Genomic DNA, 17662 nt, shown 5'->3' with positions numbered 1-17662 from the left:
ACAGAAGTATCATACAAAATGATTGCCTCATGATCTTCTGAACTTCCCAATACCGTTCTGATGCATTTCAGTCATTTCAACCACAAACCATACTGTCTTCAGATTGAAATACTGTCAAAAATACTGTCAGACTGATTGGTAATAGAATGTCATAGCCCAAATTAAAAAAGTTAACATTGGCCGTTAATTACATGATTACCTGGTGGGGTTTGCAAAAAATGTTTGATGTCAAAAATGGGTCGCTGGCCAAAAACGTTTGGGAACGCCTGTGGTGGCATGTGATGTTAAACAGTCGTTGTAGAGATCTGATATTCTGCACAGCGAATGATACTATAAAGACACAGAAGAGCCTTGTCTAGAATAACCGCCTGAGCAGCAAAACTATTCCACTATCTAAATATGCCATGCTGTTGTGTTATTTAATGGCCATATATTTTATAGCCGCGTGGGGCTACTGTGGTGATCATGTAACCTAATGAATCACACTCCTTCCAGTATTTGGGAGCACGGACTGTAGGCCATATATTAGGCATTTTGACTGTTGTATTTGCTAAGTCCACTCTGTGTGTAGGCTTGTTATAGCCATTTGCGTTGCACAACCCCATCACGCAGAGGCTATATCCATATCAATAAATGAGAAAAAAACAAAACATTGATTAAGTCTTGGCTATAACCTGTCCTGAGCGAAATAGCCAAGGTTGTTTTTGTTGGTAAGATGAAACGGCTAAAAATCTGAAAGGTATTATTGTACGTCAGAATTGCAACACGAGACTAGTTCAAGCCTAACTGTTTTAACCATAATCGTAACATGGTGTTTGTACGTTCACAGATGGAACTTCACGTTTACGTTTCATGTTTCACGCATGGCTGTTCTTACGATCCTAACGATAAGCACGTTCAACCTTTTGGCAGCTATCTGGCTCCATACTCTTAGATCATGCATTTCTACTACTCCCTTCCCCACACAACAAACACACACACATTCTCCTTTTCAGAAACACTATGGTCTTACATTGTCTTATCTCAGACCCACTTGGACACCAATTTGTTGTCTCTCAGAGGAAAGCAGATATTTAACTAACTGTATATACACTTCTATTACCACCTCCCTTCCCAAAACCCAGGGATTGTGTTTTTCTTATTTGATGAAATATGATCTGTCTTGTCATTGTGTAAAGACACACAACAGTAACCTGTAGTCAACAGGTCTGGTCAGGCTACAGGTATAGTCTACAGCTGTTGTCTTAGCTGGAAAACACACATCATGCATGCACGCTCACACACAAAACTAAAAGGTGAACCATACGACCATCAGGTCAACCTGTCCTGCAGGTATTGTTATGCAATGAATGTTTACTTACCCAAATGAACTGTTAAACAAATGAAACTGTGCATATTTGTTTGGTCGAGCATCCCAAGGTACTGTTGTCTTTGGTTGTTAGCTAAAGGTAACTTCCTTTGATGATGCGGGTGCTGTTTTACACCAGCATAGTAGTTCATTTTAGCAGCTTCAATGGAAATGATGGTTAGCCTAGAACCCTAAATAATGGCTACAAAAGATTATCCAGGGGAGTGTTAGAGCTATAATATATTGTAACGGGGTGGTACAGTACACATCGGAATTGCCTGTAGCTCTAATATTGCTACTATAGCCCACATTATATATAGGCTCCATGTACATGCTGCAAAGAAATTACTCATGTAGGGCTAATAGAGATAGGCTACAGCGGTCTCTTTGTTTCATTGATCCTTACCTGCAGGTCAGCTTTATCCAGCTGTGCCTCCTTTTCTCCTACATCGCTGTCACTACCACTCGCTGAAGGGTCCGCAACCAGCCTCTCCAGGCACGAGGACCCCAGCGAAGAGCTCTTGTGGTGGGACTGCACCAGCTGTACTAGCGTGGGCTTCGGGATTCCCGAGCCGCTAACGACTCCCTGTGTGTCGGGCTGCTGCATCGTCTCTTCGCCCGCCTGTCTGGAGCTGTGGCTGGTGCTCGGGTCCACTTTGCCGCAGAGGGGCGACTCCTGCAAGTCCAAACCCACCGGTTCGGAGAATAGGTCGGGCTGTGAGGAGGAGATCACCCGATCCAAAACAGCGTGTTTTTTCTTTTTCCGAAACATCCACAATGATCCCTTTTCCTTTTTCTCATCTGGGTTTCTGGCGCTGAGTTTGGGGCTAAGGATGGGTTTGGCTCTCGCTTGAAATTGTTTCCACATTGTGTTTTGGTGGGACGAGGAGGCTTCATCGTCGTTCTCTTCACTTTTCTCCATTCTCTCCTGCTCGTTCTCTCTCTGTGTGGTGCGCTGCTGCTTTCGAAACGATAAGTGTCACAGCCTGATGGACTGACAAGGCGCACTGGAGACCAGCAGCTATTGCGCATTACGCAGTTTCTCCTTTGAAGACACCGCAACGTTGCTTCGATGCTCTCTGTAGGGTAGACCAATGGAGTGAGCGATAGTAGCCTAATTGCTTTACGCGGAAGTATGCTGATTTTCCGTGAATGGTAGGCTACTCTGCAAAGGGGGTGTTTGCATTTTGACCAGATGTTTCAAAACAAGCCTATTCAACAGCCCGCAGGGTGCCAAAAGATTCCTGTCTGTACATCAGGTAGACTACAAACAAATAGGCATGTGCATAATAAATGATCAAATTAATATTACATAATGTGAGTAGCCTACCATCAAACTAGACATGCTGTTATTTTATACCAAGCTGGTTAAATAGACCTATTTAAGCCAGGGGTGTAGGCATCGGTGGGGCTGGTTGGGCCCAGGCCCACCCACCAAAAATAAAATGCTCTTTAATTATCAATGTTCCAAATGGTACATTATTTGTCTTTTTACCTACACATGCAAAAACCCTCAGATATAAATAGTAGTTAAGCAGTGCACTGGGTTAGTCAGATTTGATTAAATATAACAGAACAGATGACATGGCATGACATTCACTCTCACTGGATGGTTTGCCAAAAAGAACTAACTGAAAGCCACACCACCAGTAATCCATGAACATGACTGCATTGAGGCATATGCCACTGTGCTTCTGTAGCTAAATGCACCATGCCTCTGCCTATTTCATTTGCTCATTTAGCAAATAAGAGAGTTCATAGTACAGTGCCTTTATCACAGTCAACACACCTATATTTGAGCTTTAATTAACTTAAAAAATGCAGCATTTTCTCTCAGATATCACGTTTCAGGTAAGACCAAAATGCAGACTGTATTGAAGTAACAATGTTTATCACAGCCACAGGGGCAGGCAAACAACAGGTCAAGACAGGCAGAGGTCGATAATCCAGAGTAGTGGGGCAAAGGGTACAGGACGGCAGGCAGACTCAGGGTCAGGTCAGGCAGAGGTCGGTAATCCAGAGTAGGGGCAAAGGGTCAAAAGGGTCAAAGGCAAGGGTCAAAACCAGGAGGGCGAGAAAACGAGAGATTGGGGAAAAGCAGAAGCTGAGACAAAACGTTGATTGACTTAACAAACAAGACGAACTGGCAACAGACAAACAGAGAACACAGGTATAAGTACCCAGGGGATAATGGGGAAGATGAGTGACACCTGGAGGGGGATGGAGACAAGCACAAGGACAGGTGAAACATGTCAGGGCGTGACAGTAGTATAGCATGCGATGAGCTATAAAACAGCACATTTATCTCTCTGCCCAATGCAAAATATGTAGAATTGCAGGAAATTTGCTTTAAAACAGTAACATTTTCTCTCAGCATCATGGCAAAAAGTGTAAAAATAGCATGAGATTAGCTATAAAACTGCTAATTTTTCTCTTTGCCCCCCGACAAAATCTCTAAAATATCTGGAAGTTAGTCTCTTTCCCCCTTCCAAGTTTCTGCAGGCCCACCACCAACGAATTCTTGGCTATGCCACTGATTTATCCAACCATTTCCCCTGAGCACCTTTTACAGATCGGCCTTATCTGAAGTCCCTCCATATAATGTACACTGAGTGTACAAAACATTAGGAACACCTGCTCTTTCATGAAATCGACTGACCAGGTGAATCCAGATGAAAGCTATGATCCCTTAATGATATCACTTTATAAATCCACTTCAATCAGTGTAGATGAAGGGGATGAGACAGGGAATAATGTTTTGCCTTGAAACAATAAGACATGGATTGTGTATGTGTGCCATTCAGAGTATGAATGGGCAAGACAACATTTTTAAGTGCCTTTGAACAGCGTATGGTAGTAGGTGCCAGGTGCACTGGGTTGAGTGTCAACAACTATTGCGCTGTTTTTTACGCTAAACAGTTTCCCGTGTGTATCAAAAATGGTCCACCACCCAAAGCACTTCCAGCCAACTTTACACTGTGAGACGCATTGGAGTCAACATGGGCCAGCATCCCTGTCGAACGCTTTTGACACCTTGTGAGGCTGTTCTGAAGGCAAAAGGGGGTCCGGTATATCAGGCTATATAATTATATCTAATGTATTTTAAATGTGAGATTACAGAAAGGGGGAGGAGTGGCCATACCGTATGTATGTCAAATTGAATTTCATAGCATCCACTTATATTAATATTTCTGTTCCCAATAAATGTTTGCTCCTGGTTGCAAAATGCTAATCCTCGTTTAATTAAGGAGAAAGCAAAAGAGCGAGATAAAGCTATATTTCGTAGTATATACTGTATATATACAGTTGAAGTTGGAAGTTTACATACACTTAGCTTGGAGTCATTAAAACTTATTTTTCTGCCACTCCACAAATTGCATGTTAACAAACTATAGTTTTGGCTAGTCGGTTAGGACATTTACTTTGTGCATGACACAAGTAATTTTTCCAACAATTGTTTACAGACCCCAAAAAATTTTTTTACTTCTAACTCACTGTATCTAGGATTAAATGTCAGGAATTGTGAAAAACTGAGTTTAAATGTATTTGGCTAAGGTGTATGTAAACTTCCGACTTCAACTGTATATATATATATATATATTTTTTACTTTCACTTACTTAGCTACTGTAGCAAATGCAGCTAGCTAGTTTGAGTAGGCTAAACACCCGGTTCAAAGAGAGGGATGCTATGTTAGCTAGCTGGCTATGGCTATCCTACACTGGAACTCTTCAAAGTCAAGGTAAGCTTTTATTAATTTATTGCCACCTGGGCCAACTGGTGTAATTGCTAAATTGCTTGCGGTACACTGTACTGCACGATTGTAGCAGATTTACTAACGCGTTAGTTCTAGTAGCTATGTGGACTATGACATTAATATGGTGAAAACGATGTAGCGCTTAGCTGTTATGGTATGAAAGTTTGGCTTGGAAAGGTTTTTTCGCCTGGTCACAGGCAGCTGATGTATTGTGCACTGAAGTCCACAAGTGAAGGGAAAAGGTGAGAGGAGATGCGAGAAGGAATTATATATACAGCGAGCAAAGTGATCATGCAGTTTATCTGTGGCTGCTACTGTAGTTCTGTATTTGTGTGTGATCAGGGGTGTATTCATTCTGCCAATTCTGTTGAAAAACGTTTCTTATTGTTTGCATCTGTTGGACTAATGATTACAACCTAGATCAGCTAGATGCAGGCAAGAGTGTGCAAGATGCCATTGAATGTGTCACTGTCTGTCACCTTGAATACTCAAATTTCCTTCGACCTATACACATATGTTGTGCACTTTCATTCGTAGGCTAGGTTGTAGCAACCTCATGATGGGTATCGTGAAAAATGTTGTATCATGTAGTAGCCAATACATTTCAATTTTACATTAAGCTGGGTGAATGGAATATGAATGACAGTCATTCAATATGCTGTAATAGAAATAAGGCCATGGTCATAAAAAAATGATTTTGTTGGCACCGATTGTCCCTGGATCTAATCCTTGATTTTCTTCTGAGCTACAGCATCTGAGCTCAATCAGATGAGACACAAAGCCTAGGCCAAAGCAAGGTAAACTGACTCGGTAGTCGATTGGAAGTCTTTCAGACAACTGAGAAACAGATGTACTATCTCGATTAAGAAAGCCTCATTTTGTAAAACAGTTAATGAATATTAATGCACTGAATCATACAAATTCTTCTTATTCCATACCTCTAAGCAAGTTCTGTCTGACTCTGGCATCATTACTGAGAAGAATGGGAGAAGTGACGCTTTTAACCAGCATTTTATTATTTCGGCAGATTTTTTATTTGAGAGAAACAGTTGTTTAATTGACCCTGGTCAGTCAGGCGACTGCTCTTCCTACTCCCAGCCTCTATCTCCGCTGCGTCTCTAGTTATAAATGATGTGGTTAACTGTATGGATAAAAGACACCGTTGTGCTGCCCTTTTCAAATCCCTGTCAAAGGCCTTTGATACTGTTGATCGCTCACTGCTAATTCAGTCTTTCCTCAATAATTGTCTCTGAATTAGCGTGATAGGTATTGGTTTAGACCAGGCTGTACGTAGCTGGCTTAGAAATCACTTGAAAGATAGAACTCAATATGTATCTACTGATGGTAATAAATCAGGTTTTATGGACATAACGAAAGGTGTCCCGCAGGGGACAATTCCTTGTCCTGTAGTTTTTTCCTGTTTACATTAACAATATTGACAACAACAAGAAAAGACCTGAACTTGAATGCCGATGATATTGTTGTATATGCTATTGCCCCCACGGTTGACCAGGCTCTATCTCAACTACAGACTGCCTTCATTATTTTACAGATAAAACATTGTTGACCTGAAATGAGTATTGAATGCAGGTAAAACTAAGTATGTATTGTTCTCTCGAGCACATACAAATAAAAATGGGGGTCTTTTTCTAAGATAGTGATCTATTTTTATTTAATTAAAATGTCTAACTCTTTCAGAGTATGAGATTATCCTTCCCATAATGTATGCCTTTAGAGCATCCCAACTTATGTTCGGTGGTTGGCTTTTCTCTGTCCTCTATGTCTACATTTGCAATGTTAACGGTCTTTATTTTTTCATTGACATATTTTAATACATTTCGGATGTTGAAAATGATCTCTGTTCATTCTCCATATTCTGTCACTAAGTGTATTTCCTGTTGGTGTAATTAAGCATGATACAGGAGAATGATCCGATATCACTACATCATGGATTTTAGAACCCAGAACAGTATATTGTTGAGTGCATTTTTGGAAATAAAATGGAGTCAATTCTTCAATAGCTTTTCTTACTTTGAGAAAAAATGGAGTAGTCATTTGTAGTTGGAAATAATCATCTCCAGGTGTCCTGTAAAATATTTGTAAAGCGTACTTTTTTCAGCCTCTTTGAAGGTTCCTTGAATTTCCCATTTTTATTGCGATGTCTGTCTAACTTGCTGAATTATTGATTCGGGTCACCTGCTAAAATAATAGTTCCTGTCTGGGTTTGATCTAAAATAGCTTGAATTATATCTAAAACACCAGGTTTGCCCCTGGGGGATACACATTGAAATCAATGTGTAATTTTCCCCCGTGTAATGTACAATAAAACATTTGGTCCGTATGTTCAGATACAAGGGAAAAGTGTTTATTCTTATTCATCAGGATGCCTACACCTCTGCCGTTACTACTGTTAGGTGGCAGCATAGATCTCTACAACCCACTTCTCTTTAAATATTGCATTTTTCATTAAAAATATTTTTTTGTAACTCTTGCAGAAAAAAAACCATCTGCTGACAATCTATTTAAATGTTCAAGAACCTGTGCACATTCCATGTAATAAGTTGGATGTTGCTGGCCTCTACTTGTATACAATCAAAGTTTGCCTTGTCTGTTCCGTCTGTCATTGAAGAACCAGATAAAACATTACAGCAGTCATGTCAAATGAAGGCTGTGGACATCTCATGGATATGGGAGTCAGAGTATGAATACAAATGTATTGTATACATTACATAGAGTATTTAAAATGTGTAAACATATATGAACATAAAACATATAGCAAGTACTTCTTTGTACTTTGAGGTGCTGTTCCCTTTTAGGGCTTTTAAGCTCCAACTCCTCTCCTAATGTACCAGAAATCTGTGGATGATGTCATTGTAAACACATTGGAGAAAGACTGCCACTTAAATACTGTGGTCAGTTTGTAATACCTTGTGAATTAAAATAAAGTATAATGGCTGATGGGGCTCTAATCTGGGGAGAGTGGGTCCACCGAGAGACCAAAGTGAGATGAGTGGAGGCACCACACTCACTTCAAGGGAGTGTCTGATGCCCTCCAAGCTCCCCCATCCTGATCCCTTTAATAAGCCCATCTCCACTCTCGCTAATAACCACCATTGGATCTTAAATATAATCACAAACAAGGAATAATAATGATTTGACCTCCTAATTTTTCCAGAACTATTATTTATTTTACAGCTGGTTTGCAAGTCACAAAAATAAATATAATTACATTGTTGTATAGATAAATCCTTACTTCCTTCCCTCTTTCCCAAGCAAAAAGTTTGTCCAGCTCCACCTCCCGCTCTGTCACGACTTCCGCCGAAGTCGGCTCCTCTCCTTGTTCGGACAGCGTTCGGCGTTAGACGTCATCGGCTTTCTAGCCATCGTCGCTCCATTTTTCATTTATCCATTTGTTTTGTCTTGTTCCCTGCACACCTGGTTTTCATTCCCCAATCAATCTACATGTATTTATGTAGCGTCTTTGTGTGAAATTGTTTTGTGTTACGTGTCAGTTTTGACACGCTAGACTGGTGTTCGTTTATTCTGTGTTTATCACTTTTGCCATTTGGCTGGAGGTTTTGACGCAGTGGCGTCCATCTGGTTTCTCCTGCCTTAATAAAGTGTGCGCCTCTTCACAAGTCTCTGCTCTCCTGCACCTGACTCCGCTCCTTGTACGCACATCATTGACACGCTCCCAGTTTTCCTCCCCCCTTTACCTCCCCCCCAAGCCAAGCTTGTCACACCCTGCCATCCTTAACCACCCTTTTCCCACCGAAGCTAAGGTTCTCACAACCTCCTATCCTTGCCAACCCTTAGTCACCCAAGTGAAGTTTGTCTCACATCTTTTCCCATGCACCCTCCCTTTTTCCTCAGACACATTTACACCTATCCATACATCGACTTACTCATCCATTCTCATTCAACATATACCCGATGCCTCTACGCACAAATTTTCTTCCTCTGTTCTACACATATTCATATTCACCATTGTTCACACTCTCATTCATATGCACACACACACACACACACACACACACACACACACACACACACACACACACACACACACACACACACACACACACACACACACACACACACACACACACACACACACACACACACACACACACACACACACAACCATAGAACAGTTATTGAAATACATGCTACAATTCCTCTTTTGTATAGTCTTTTCAGTATCCATGTAGATAATTGGCATCGGCTACTTCTATTGTTATATCCTCGAGAAGACCAGGTACCACTATACTTTAAAAAATAATTCAAGCTCTGTCAAATTGGTTGTTGATCATTGCTAGACAACCATTTTCAAGTCTTGCAATAGATTTTCAAGCGAATTTTTGTCAGACCGGCCACTCAGAAAAATTCACTGTCTTCTTGCTAAGCAATTTCAGTGTAGATTTGGCTTTGTCTTTTAGGTTATTGTCCTGCTGAAAGGGGAATTCCTCTCCCAGTGTCTGGTGGAAAGCAGACTGAACCAGGTTGCCCTCTAGGGTTTTGCCTGTGCTTAGCGCCGTTCTGTTTCTTTTTTATCCTGAAGAACTCCCCAGTCCTTAACGATTACAAACATACCCATAACATGATGCAGCCACCACTATGCTTGAATACATGGAGAGTGGTACTCAGTATTGTTTTGTATTAGATTTGCCCCAAACATCACTTTGTATTCAGGACAGAAGGTTCTTTTCTTTGACACATTTTTTTGCAGTATTACTATTTTAATACTTTACTTTAGCCTTGTTGAAAACATGATGCATGTTTTGGATTTTTTTAAATTCTGTACAGGTTTCCTGCTTTTCACTCTGTCAGGTTAGCATTGTTGAGTAACTACAACGTTGTTGATCCATCCTAGATTTTCTCCTTTTACAGCCATTAAACTCTGTAACTGTTTTACAGTCACCATTGGCCTTATGGTGAAACCCCTGAGCTGTTTCCTTCCTCTATGGCAACTGAGTTCTTTGTAGTGACTGGGTGTATTGATACACCATCCAAAGTGTAATTAATAACGTCACCATGCTCAAAGGGATATTCAATGTCTGCCAATTAGTTTTTTTACACATTTACCAATAGGTGCCCTTTTTTGCGAGGCATTGGAAAACCAACCTGGTCTTTGTGGTTGAATCTGTGTTTGAATTTTACTGCGTGACTAAGGGACCTTACAGATAATTGTATATGAGGTAGTCGTAAAACAATCATGTTAAACACTATTATTGTACACAGAGTGGGTTCATGCAACTTATTATGCGACTTGTTAAAAACAAATTTACTCATAAACTTATTCAGGCTTCCAATAGCAAAGGGGTTGAATACTTATTGAATTAAGACATTTCAGCTTTTCATTTTTTCTAAATTTGTAAACATTTCTAAAAACATATTTAGACTCTGGGATATTGTGTGTAGGTCAATGACCAATAATCTCAATTTAATATATTCTAAATTCAGGCTGTAACACAACAAAATGTGGAAAAATATAACGTATGTGAATACTTTGTGAAGGCACTGTAACTGCCAACAATGCTGGTGATCACCATGTGGGAGAAGTCAGAGCTCAGGAATGATAGACACATTTTCTACTAGTAATTACCAGTTAGAGGGCCGTTCAAGTGGATTTTTCCCAGTCGTATGTGGTAAATTCCCACTTCCCACTTGGTTACGAACACAGGATTAGGTACAGTCATTACTGCACTTTTAAATTTAGTTGGGAGCAATGTGCTGTGTATTTGGGGGAATTGTCTAAAATATGTTGTATTTGTGCCAACCGTCAGTGGAAATGTTGTACCAGTTTAAGTGGTTTCATCGTTATGTTGATGAAGGTTGAGCACCTCTTTTGACACTGTCAGTTTTGCAATCTTTATAAGAACTTGTGACACTCAAGAGCGGCACTGTTAACCTTTTATTGCAGTGGGCTAAATCAGGGTCACACAGAGTGACTCTTGGCAGTCTTAAACAAATCTACTTTGAAGCAAAAGTCTTCACCTCACACACATAGTTATGGGCTTAAAAAAAGAAGACGCCTGTACCATGTTGGATATAGAGTTGAAATGTATTCAATTTTGAGTTTGCATCCCACTGTTAACCTTTATATACATCACAGAAGACTGAATTATAATACAATTAATAATTTACTATCAACTAGTTGCAAGTAGTTTATTAAAACATTCACAGTAACTTACTGTAGCTAATCTGTCACACTCACTGACCTGACGGTCTGCTACATAGGTAAATGAGTATTACAGTAACATGGTGACTAGCTATGAATTAAACATTGCATGGCTCTTTGTCATCACATGCACTTACATTATTTCAGCCTTGTTAACTGACAATATACAAGGTTAATGTTTATGAACAGAATTCAACAGAGCATATTAACTGAGATGACATTCCCGCTCATGGGAGACCAAAAAGTAGTGATGTTACGTTTGATACTGGAGCTCCGAGGCATGCGCCAAAATCGCTAAGCGGTTTACTTTCGAAGCAGTGTGCCGATGCTTGCATCAGAAGCACGTGATCAATGGCGTCCGAAGCTTCATTTTGTCGAACAACCACCTCATTGGTTTGGTATTGGTTTGGTAGAAGACAAAAAGGACACGGTGTGTGCGGTGTCGTCTCTAATAATTTGTCTGTTCTAAATTCTTCTGATCAGCAGGTGCCACTAGCGTGTTAATCAAAGCCTCGAGCAATGAACCTATTTTCGACCTAATTGGCTGGAAATGATCAATGCTTCAGGAAGTTTTGTTTCCCCATCACTACCAAAAAGAACTTGCTGAAAGCCGCACCACAAATAAGCCACTCCTGCAATCTTCTGATAGGCTGCCGCTGCTACAGTATGCTGCAAGTGATGTGCATATGTGACTCACCACCTGGATTCGGTCTTATGTAGCAAAATGTGAAATGGTGTTTTTTTTACATTGGATAAAAGTAGAGACTCAGAGCTAGAAAATGGTATATCATACACTGCATTTGAGGAACAATGGGAAAGTAAGTCTGCATTGAAAGTTGATCAACTTGTAAACTCACTTTTGAGAAAATCGCATTTGAATGTTTTGGTATCTAGTGAAGAGCTCTTCTTTGTCTACACCCATTCAGCATCGTTCACACCCTCTTAAGCTTTAGCCCTACCCATCTCGTTTCGCTCTCAGAGGTCACCCATGAAGCTCTGGCCAATTATTTGTTTACCTCAGGATAACATAAAAACAGCCTAACCAGCTCTGCTGGCAACAATTTCAATACGCTTTTCTGCAGACGTTTACTGACACCGGCCATATTCAACGGGTGTTTTACACACGCCACGTAACGTTAGCTAACGAGCCAGCCAGCTAATGTTAGCTAGTTAAACAACAATAAACAAAGTGCCAACAATGCCTAACATTAGGCTCTAACTAGAAAAGCAAACTGCTCTGGGATACGAATAATAACGTCCGCTAGGGAACCAGCCAGCTAACTTTAGCTAGCTAGCTAACGGTACACTTTAGCTTGAAATTAATTAACTTTCTGTCAAAATTAGAAATGTGTCATATCTGAAAATGAAAATTCCTTTCAGGAATGCCATACCACGGTTGCCCTTAGTTTGAAGATGTAATCCGGAGAATGGTGTTTTCTCCATCTCTTTAGCTATCATACTCTAATTCCACTGATTTCCAAACTCGATCCTCCAGAAAATGGAGAGCAACACTTATGCAGCTCCACTACACAATATATTTTTTTTAAATCTGCGTTCGACATGATTACCAACACAGCTGACAAGCTCAAATAGACAGGCGCCTTCAATATGGCAGACCAATCCGAACTCCTCTCTCGGCATATCCAGCCCACACATTATATCAGCCAATCATGGCTAGTGGGAAGGTTGCTCACTTTCTGTGGCTTAACCAACAAACCAACAAGGCTCGTAATTTAACAATTTTATTCGTATTTACAGATGGCATACACGTTTGTTATTAAGGCACATGAAAGTTCACATGTTCGAGAAGGTATTTCTGCAAAAAAAAACATTTTTTACATTCAAACGGATCTCCTGTGAAGTCGTGACTTGCGACATACGCCTAGTTTCCTGAATCGGGTCACATATTGTCAACAGAAATGTCAGTGAATGCAAAGTGGGCTACCGGCAAGGATTGCTAGTGACAGCAAGTGTCTTGTAAGTTACTGGCAATGTAGTTTTGACTTTTACAATAACTTACAGATAAGTAGTTTGGAGTTGAAAATTGACAAACTCACAGCAACAAGTTTCCATTAAGTTACTGGAAATGCAAATTAACCTCTTTTCAGTGCAGCTCATCACTTACAACATTTGCAGAGCCGTGTTAAAGGAATTTCTCAACTAACATTGGCATAACCATCAAACACTTAAACTGCTCCAACACTTCCTCTGATGGTTGGCACAAATATACATATATTTAACCATGCCCCCAAATATGCTAATGCACTCTAACCAGTACATTGTTCACACCTATATTTTAAAGTGGAGTGATGATCGTACCTTATATTCAAAGTATTGGGTAGAACAATCTCTCATACCTACAAGGTACCGAACTGTACCATGTGAGTTTATATGTGTACCTGGGAAGTGTACCTTTTACCTTTTTGTACACAGGGGATCAACACTGTACCCTAACAATACCTTCTTTTTTGAGTGTGTTAATATATGTTTCAAACAGAAGGTATGAACCTGGTGGCACTGCAGAAACATTGATCCGCTCTCAACCAAGAGGTTGCAGTTTCAAATCCCCAAATAATTATTGTTTACTCTACATCAAGTGTCCTTGAGCATTGGTGGTGATAATTGTTCAATTATTTACGTGATTCTGGGTAGGTTTTAGCAAAGTGCAGAAATGCATTCTTGACAATAAATCTGTGGCCATGTCTCTTTTATGCTTACAGATCTGGTGCTGTAGCTGCACTGTAACAAGACATTACAGGTTGTAGCCAACAAGGGGTTATTAGTTCAAATCCCATTTAAGGCCGAGTACATTAAATGTAACTAGCTACAATCTTACTGCTAAAAATAAATGATGCAGGGAGTTGATGCATCATTTCAACTTTCATTTGTTGGCAGGTAAACATGTTTCAATAAAACAGGAGATTAGTCTGTCAATGAAACAAATAAGTAGACTTAGCTTGTTTTCAGGTTTATTTGGTCTGGAGACCAAGGTGAGTTTACACAGCAGTATGCAGGAACAGTTATGGCAATTTATGTCATACACTATATACAGTAATAATAAATACTGCAGTTCGACAAAGGGAATATTTTCATATGTGTTGGGTGGGTGCAGCGAGGTGTTCGGAGTCACTTTGATACAAGGGGAGATTGTTGTGATGGACCTTTCACATCTCCTCTTGAGTCATCAACTTCTTTGTATCCAACATACTGTCCATCGTGTGAGGGATAAATTGCATGAAAGGCCCCAACAACATACGCAAGCAAGGGGATTCGGTGTCCTGTGCCTAGCTTCTCCCCACGTAAAACAAACTGTGAAAGAGTCTGTAGGCCACCAAGCGATATTGTCTTTAAGAGAATGACCAAAATGATATTAAACTTTCATTTTGTTGTGTGCTGTTTGTATTCCTTCTGTAGCAGCACGATGCAGAAAGGTACACATCTCATAGACGTTAGCTAGCTACAACATGCAGGTATAGTTACTCAAAGACTAAAATAAGTCATAAAGTAATTCCTTTACTCTTCATCATCATCATCAAAACACTTCTCCAGTTTAGCTCCTAATAAGATGCACTGAGGCTAGCTAGGCTTGCTAGCTATAGCATCAGACTACATTACATTTTGTGTATAGCAAACAAAGACGGCTGGCCCAACTTGGCTAGCTTTGCTTGTAGTGGTACTAGCAAGCCCCGTTATGGCCGAATCGATCATAAAGTTATACGAGAGCTTATGTTGCTAGCTAGCAACAGCAAAACAACTTATTCCTTTGTCATTGTTCCCTTCTGGTCCGGCTGGTCTGGGCTGCTGTCGCCAGTTTAACTTTGAGGTTCTGAAGAATGTCTCTAGCACACCTCTATCCATATGTCCGTTGAAACTTTGATGGTCTGTCACAGACACACGATCCATGGGGTCTGCAGTAACCCTCTCCAGTAAAAGCTGTCTGCGACCTAATTAGTAGCATCACAGACATTCCTGTTCTGTCGGCATGGCTGGACAGCACCCGCATAGGCAACACCAGTCGGAGTCTGACCATGGCTCCCCATCATTGCTTGCTGGTCTCGCAATTCTAGTTCTCGCTGTCTGCGTGTACTCCGGCTCAAATGAATAGGGCAGTATGTCCCTATGTTAGTATGTAAAAGAACATCAAAAACTGTTTCCTGGAAAGAGGAATAATGTAATTATTTAACCATCTCGGATAGACAGTGCATGGTAACATAGCTCTTGTGAAACTGTACAAACTAGTACCGCCCTCGTTTTGAAAAGCCATCCTTTGAGGGTGGGCACACAATTGGACAAGGAAGTATGGCTCCCGTCACGCTGTAGTCTTTACAAAGCCAGGGAAAATGTATCAACCTAAAAATCATGCAATGTCGTGGCAGATAAGAACATCGTTGAGACAAGTCTAATGGCTCTATTGAACAAGGACAACCATATCTACTCGCTGGTAGCAATATTGCGCAATCGACGAAACACAAAGGCCACAATAATTGCAAAAAAGTAAATCATTATGAATGAAGTCATTGGTTGAACTCTCCCGGCGCAAACATGTGCATAATTATGTCTGAAACACCTCTTGTCACTCATAATTATGTAGGGAGACTGGAAACACACCCTAAATAGTGTCTAGGGTTGAAGTCTCCCTTTAAACCTTATCCCCTAAACCTAAGTCTAAAATAACATTTAAACAAATTGAGAACAAAAAAAAAGCCCAAATTGTTCATGTTTTCCTACCTTGTCAGGACATTCTGGTGACTTGTCAGAACATTGTGGTCCTGATAAGGTAAGAAAACATGTCTGGGACTCCATTTTTACTCTAAGAGCATACAGTGTACAGTAACCTATGACGAGACTATTTGTTGTGGTTGCACACGGCACAACCATGTATCAGGAGTAAAACACTGTCCGATGCTAAGCCACACACCCAAACACACACATTAATATTACTGAGCATCAAAGGTACAACAGTGGGCTTTTATTGAGTGACGAGCACCAGTGTGAGACATCACTGTGTCTGTGTGGACACAACCTTGATCATGCTGACATATCTACTCATCTTTGTTACGTACAACAATGGGATGGACCCAACAAACAGGCGTAACATCACCACATTGACAAACAGGTGCGGCGTGCACACACACATCTCCACACGTCCGCAAACAGGCACACACACATTCTATTTTTTAAACGGTGTAATCTAAACATGTCAAGTCACAGCCTGAAGGACTGACAAGACGCTCTGGAGACCATCAGCTAGTTGTGCATTAGTGGTTTCTCCTTTCAAGTCCGACTCCACAACGTTGGTTAGATACTTTCTGTAGACCATTGGAGTGAGTTATAGTATAGCCTATTGCTTTACTCAAAAGTAACCTAGGCTCCAGTGTAGTGTATGATACTCAGCAACGGGGGTGTTTACATTTTGCCCAGATGTTCCAAAACCAGCCCATTCAACAGCCATCAGGAAGCCAATACCTTACTGTCCACCATCAGGTAGGCTAGGTTATGAACCAATAGGCCTATCCATAAAAAATGATAAAATAAATACTGCATAATGTGAGACGTGCAGCCTACCACCAAACTCGACTGGTGTTCGCCTATTTTACACCAAGCTGGTTGAATGGGCCCAGTTAATATCCAATCGTTGCCCCTGACCACCTTTTAGAGGTCTCTGATGTTTCCCCATATAGGCTGTCCTCCAGATATGTGGTTATCTATGGGCAGAGGGGTTGTGTGTGAGCCAGGACTGCAGGATTCCAAGCCAAACTCCCACACGCATTCTTCCCCAGCCAATCGCACACGGGCGTGTGCGCCGACATTAGTAGTTAGCTTCTGCTGCAGCCTTCGCTGTAAAATATAACTAGTTGTGGCGGTGTTCCGGGACTGCTCCGGGACGGCGGTGCTCCGGGACGGCGGTGCTCCGGGACGGCGGTGTTCCAGGACTGCTCTGGGACGGCGGTGCTCCGGGACGGCGGTACTCCGGGACGGCGGTGTTCCGGGACTGCTCCGGGACGGCGGTGCTCCGGGACTGCTCCGGGACGGCGGTGTTCCGGGACTGCTCCGGGACGGCGGTGCTCCGGGACGGCGGTGCTCCGGGACGGCGGTGTTCCGGGACTGCTCTGGGACGGCGGTGCTCCGGGACGGCGGTGTTCCAGGACTGCTCTGGGACGGCGGTGCTCCGGGACGGCGGTACTCCGGGACGGCGGTGCTCCGGGACGGCGGTGCTCCGGGACTGCAGAGGCTGTACATTTCATATTTAGACCTACATTTAGTGATTTGCTAGTAGACACTATCCAGAGTGAATTACAGTAGACTACACTGTTCACATATTGCGTGACTCCATTGTTTTAATCAAATTCTTTATTTAATAGTTAAATACATGTTTTG

General features: G+C 41.4%; 1 protein-coding gene across 2 annotated transcripts in view; it reads right to left on the bottom strand.

Moving 5' to 3' along the window:
- The window catches only part of LOC129863764 (multiple C2 and transmembrane domain-containing protein 1-like), a 50234-nt gene extending 47713 nt beyond the window's left edge, over positions 1 to 2521 (bottom strand). For both annotated transcript variants that reach the window (XM_055936005.1, XM_055936006.1), the window contains exon 1: positions 1755 to 2521. In XM_055936005.1, the coding sequence (XP_055791980.1) occupies positions 1755 to 2270 (516 nt within the window). In that variant the 5' untranslated portion in view covers positions 2271 to 2521. The remainder of the gene's footprint in view (positions 1 to 1754) is intronic.
- Positions 2522 to 17662: the final 15141 nt, after the last annotated feature.

The sequence above is a fragment of the Salvelinus fontinalis genome, chromosome 10, assembly GCF_029448725.1.
Source record: "Salvelinus fontinalis isolate EN_2023a chromosome 10, ASM2944872v1, whole genome shotgun sequence".
Classification (NCBI taxonomy): domain Eukaryota; kingdom Metazoa; phylum Chordata; class Actinopteri; order Salmoniformes; family Salmonidae; genus Salvelinus; species Salvelinus fontinalis.
Note: the sequence above shows the minus strand (reverse complement) of the source record. Positions and strands in the feature narration are given on the sequence as shown.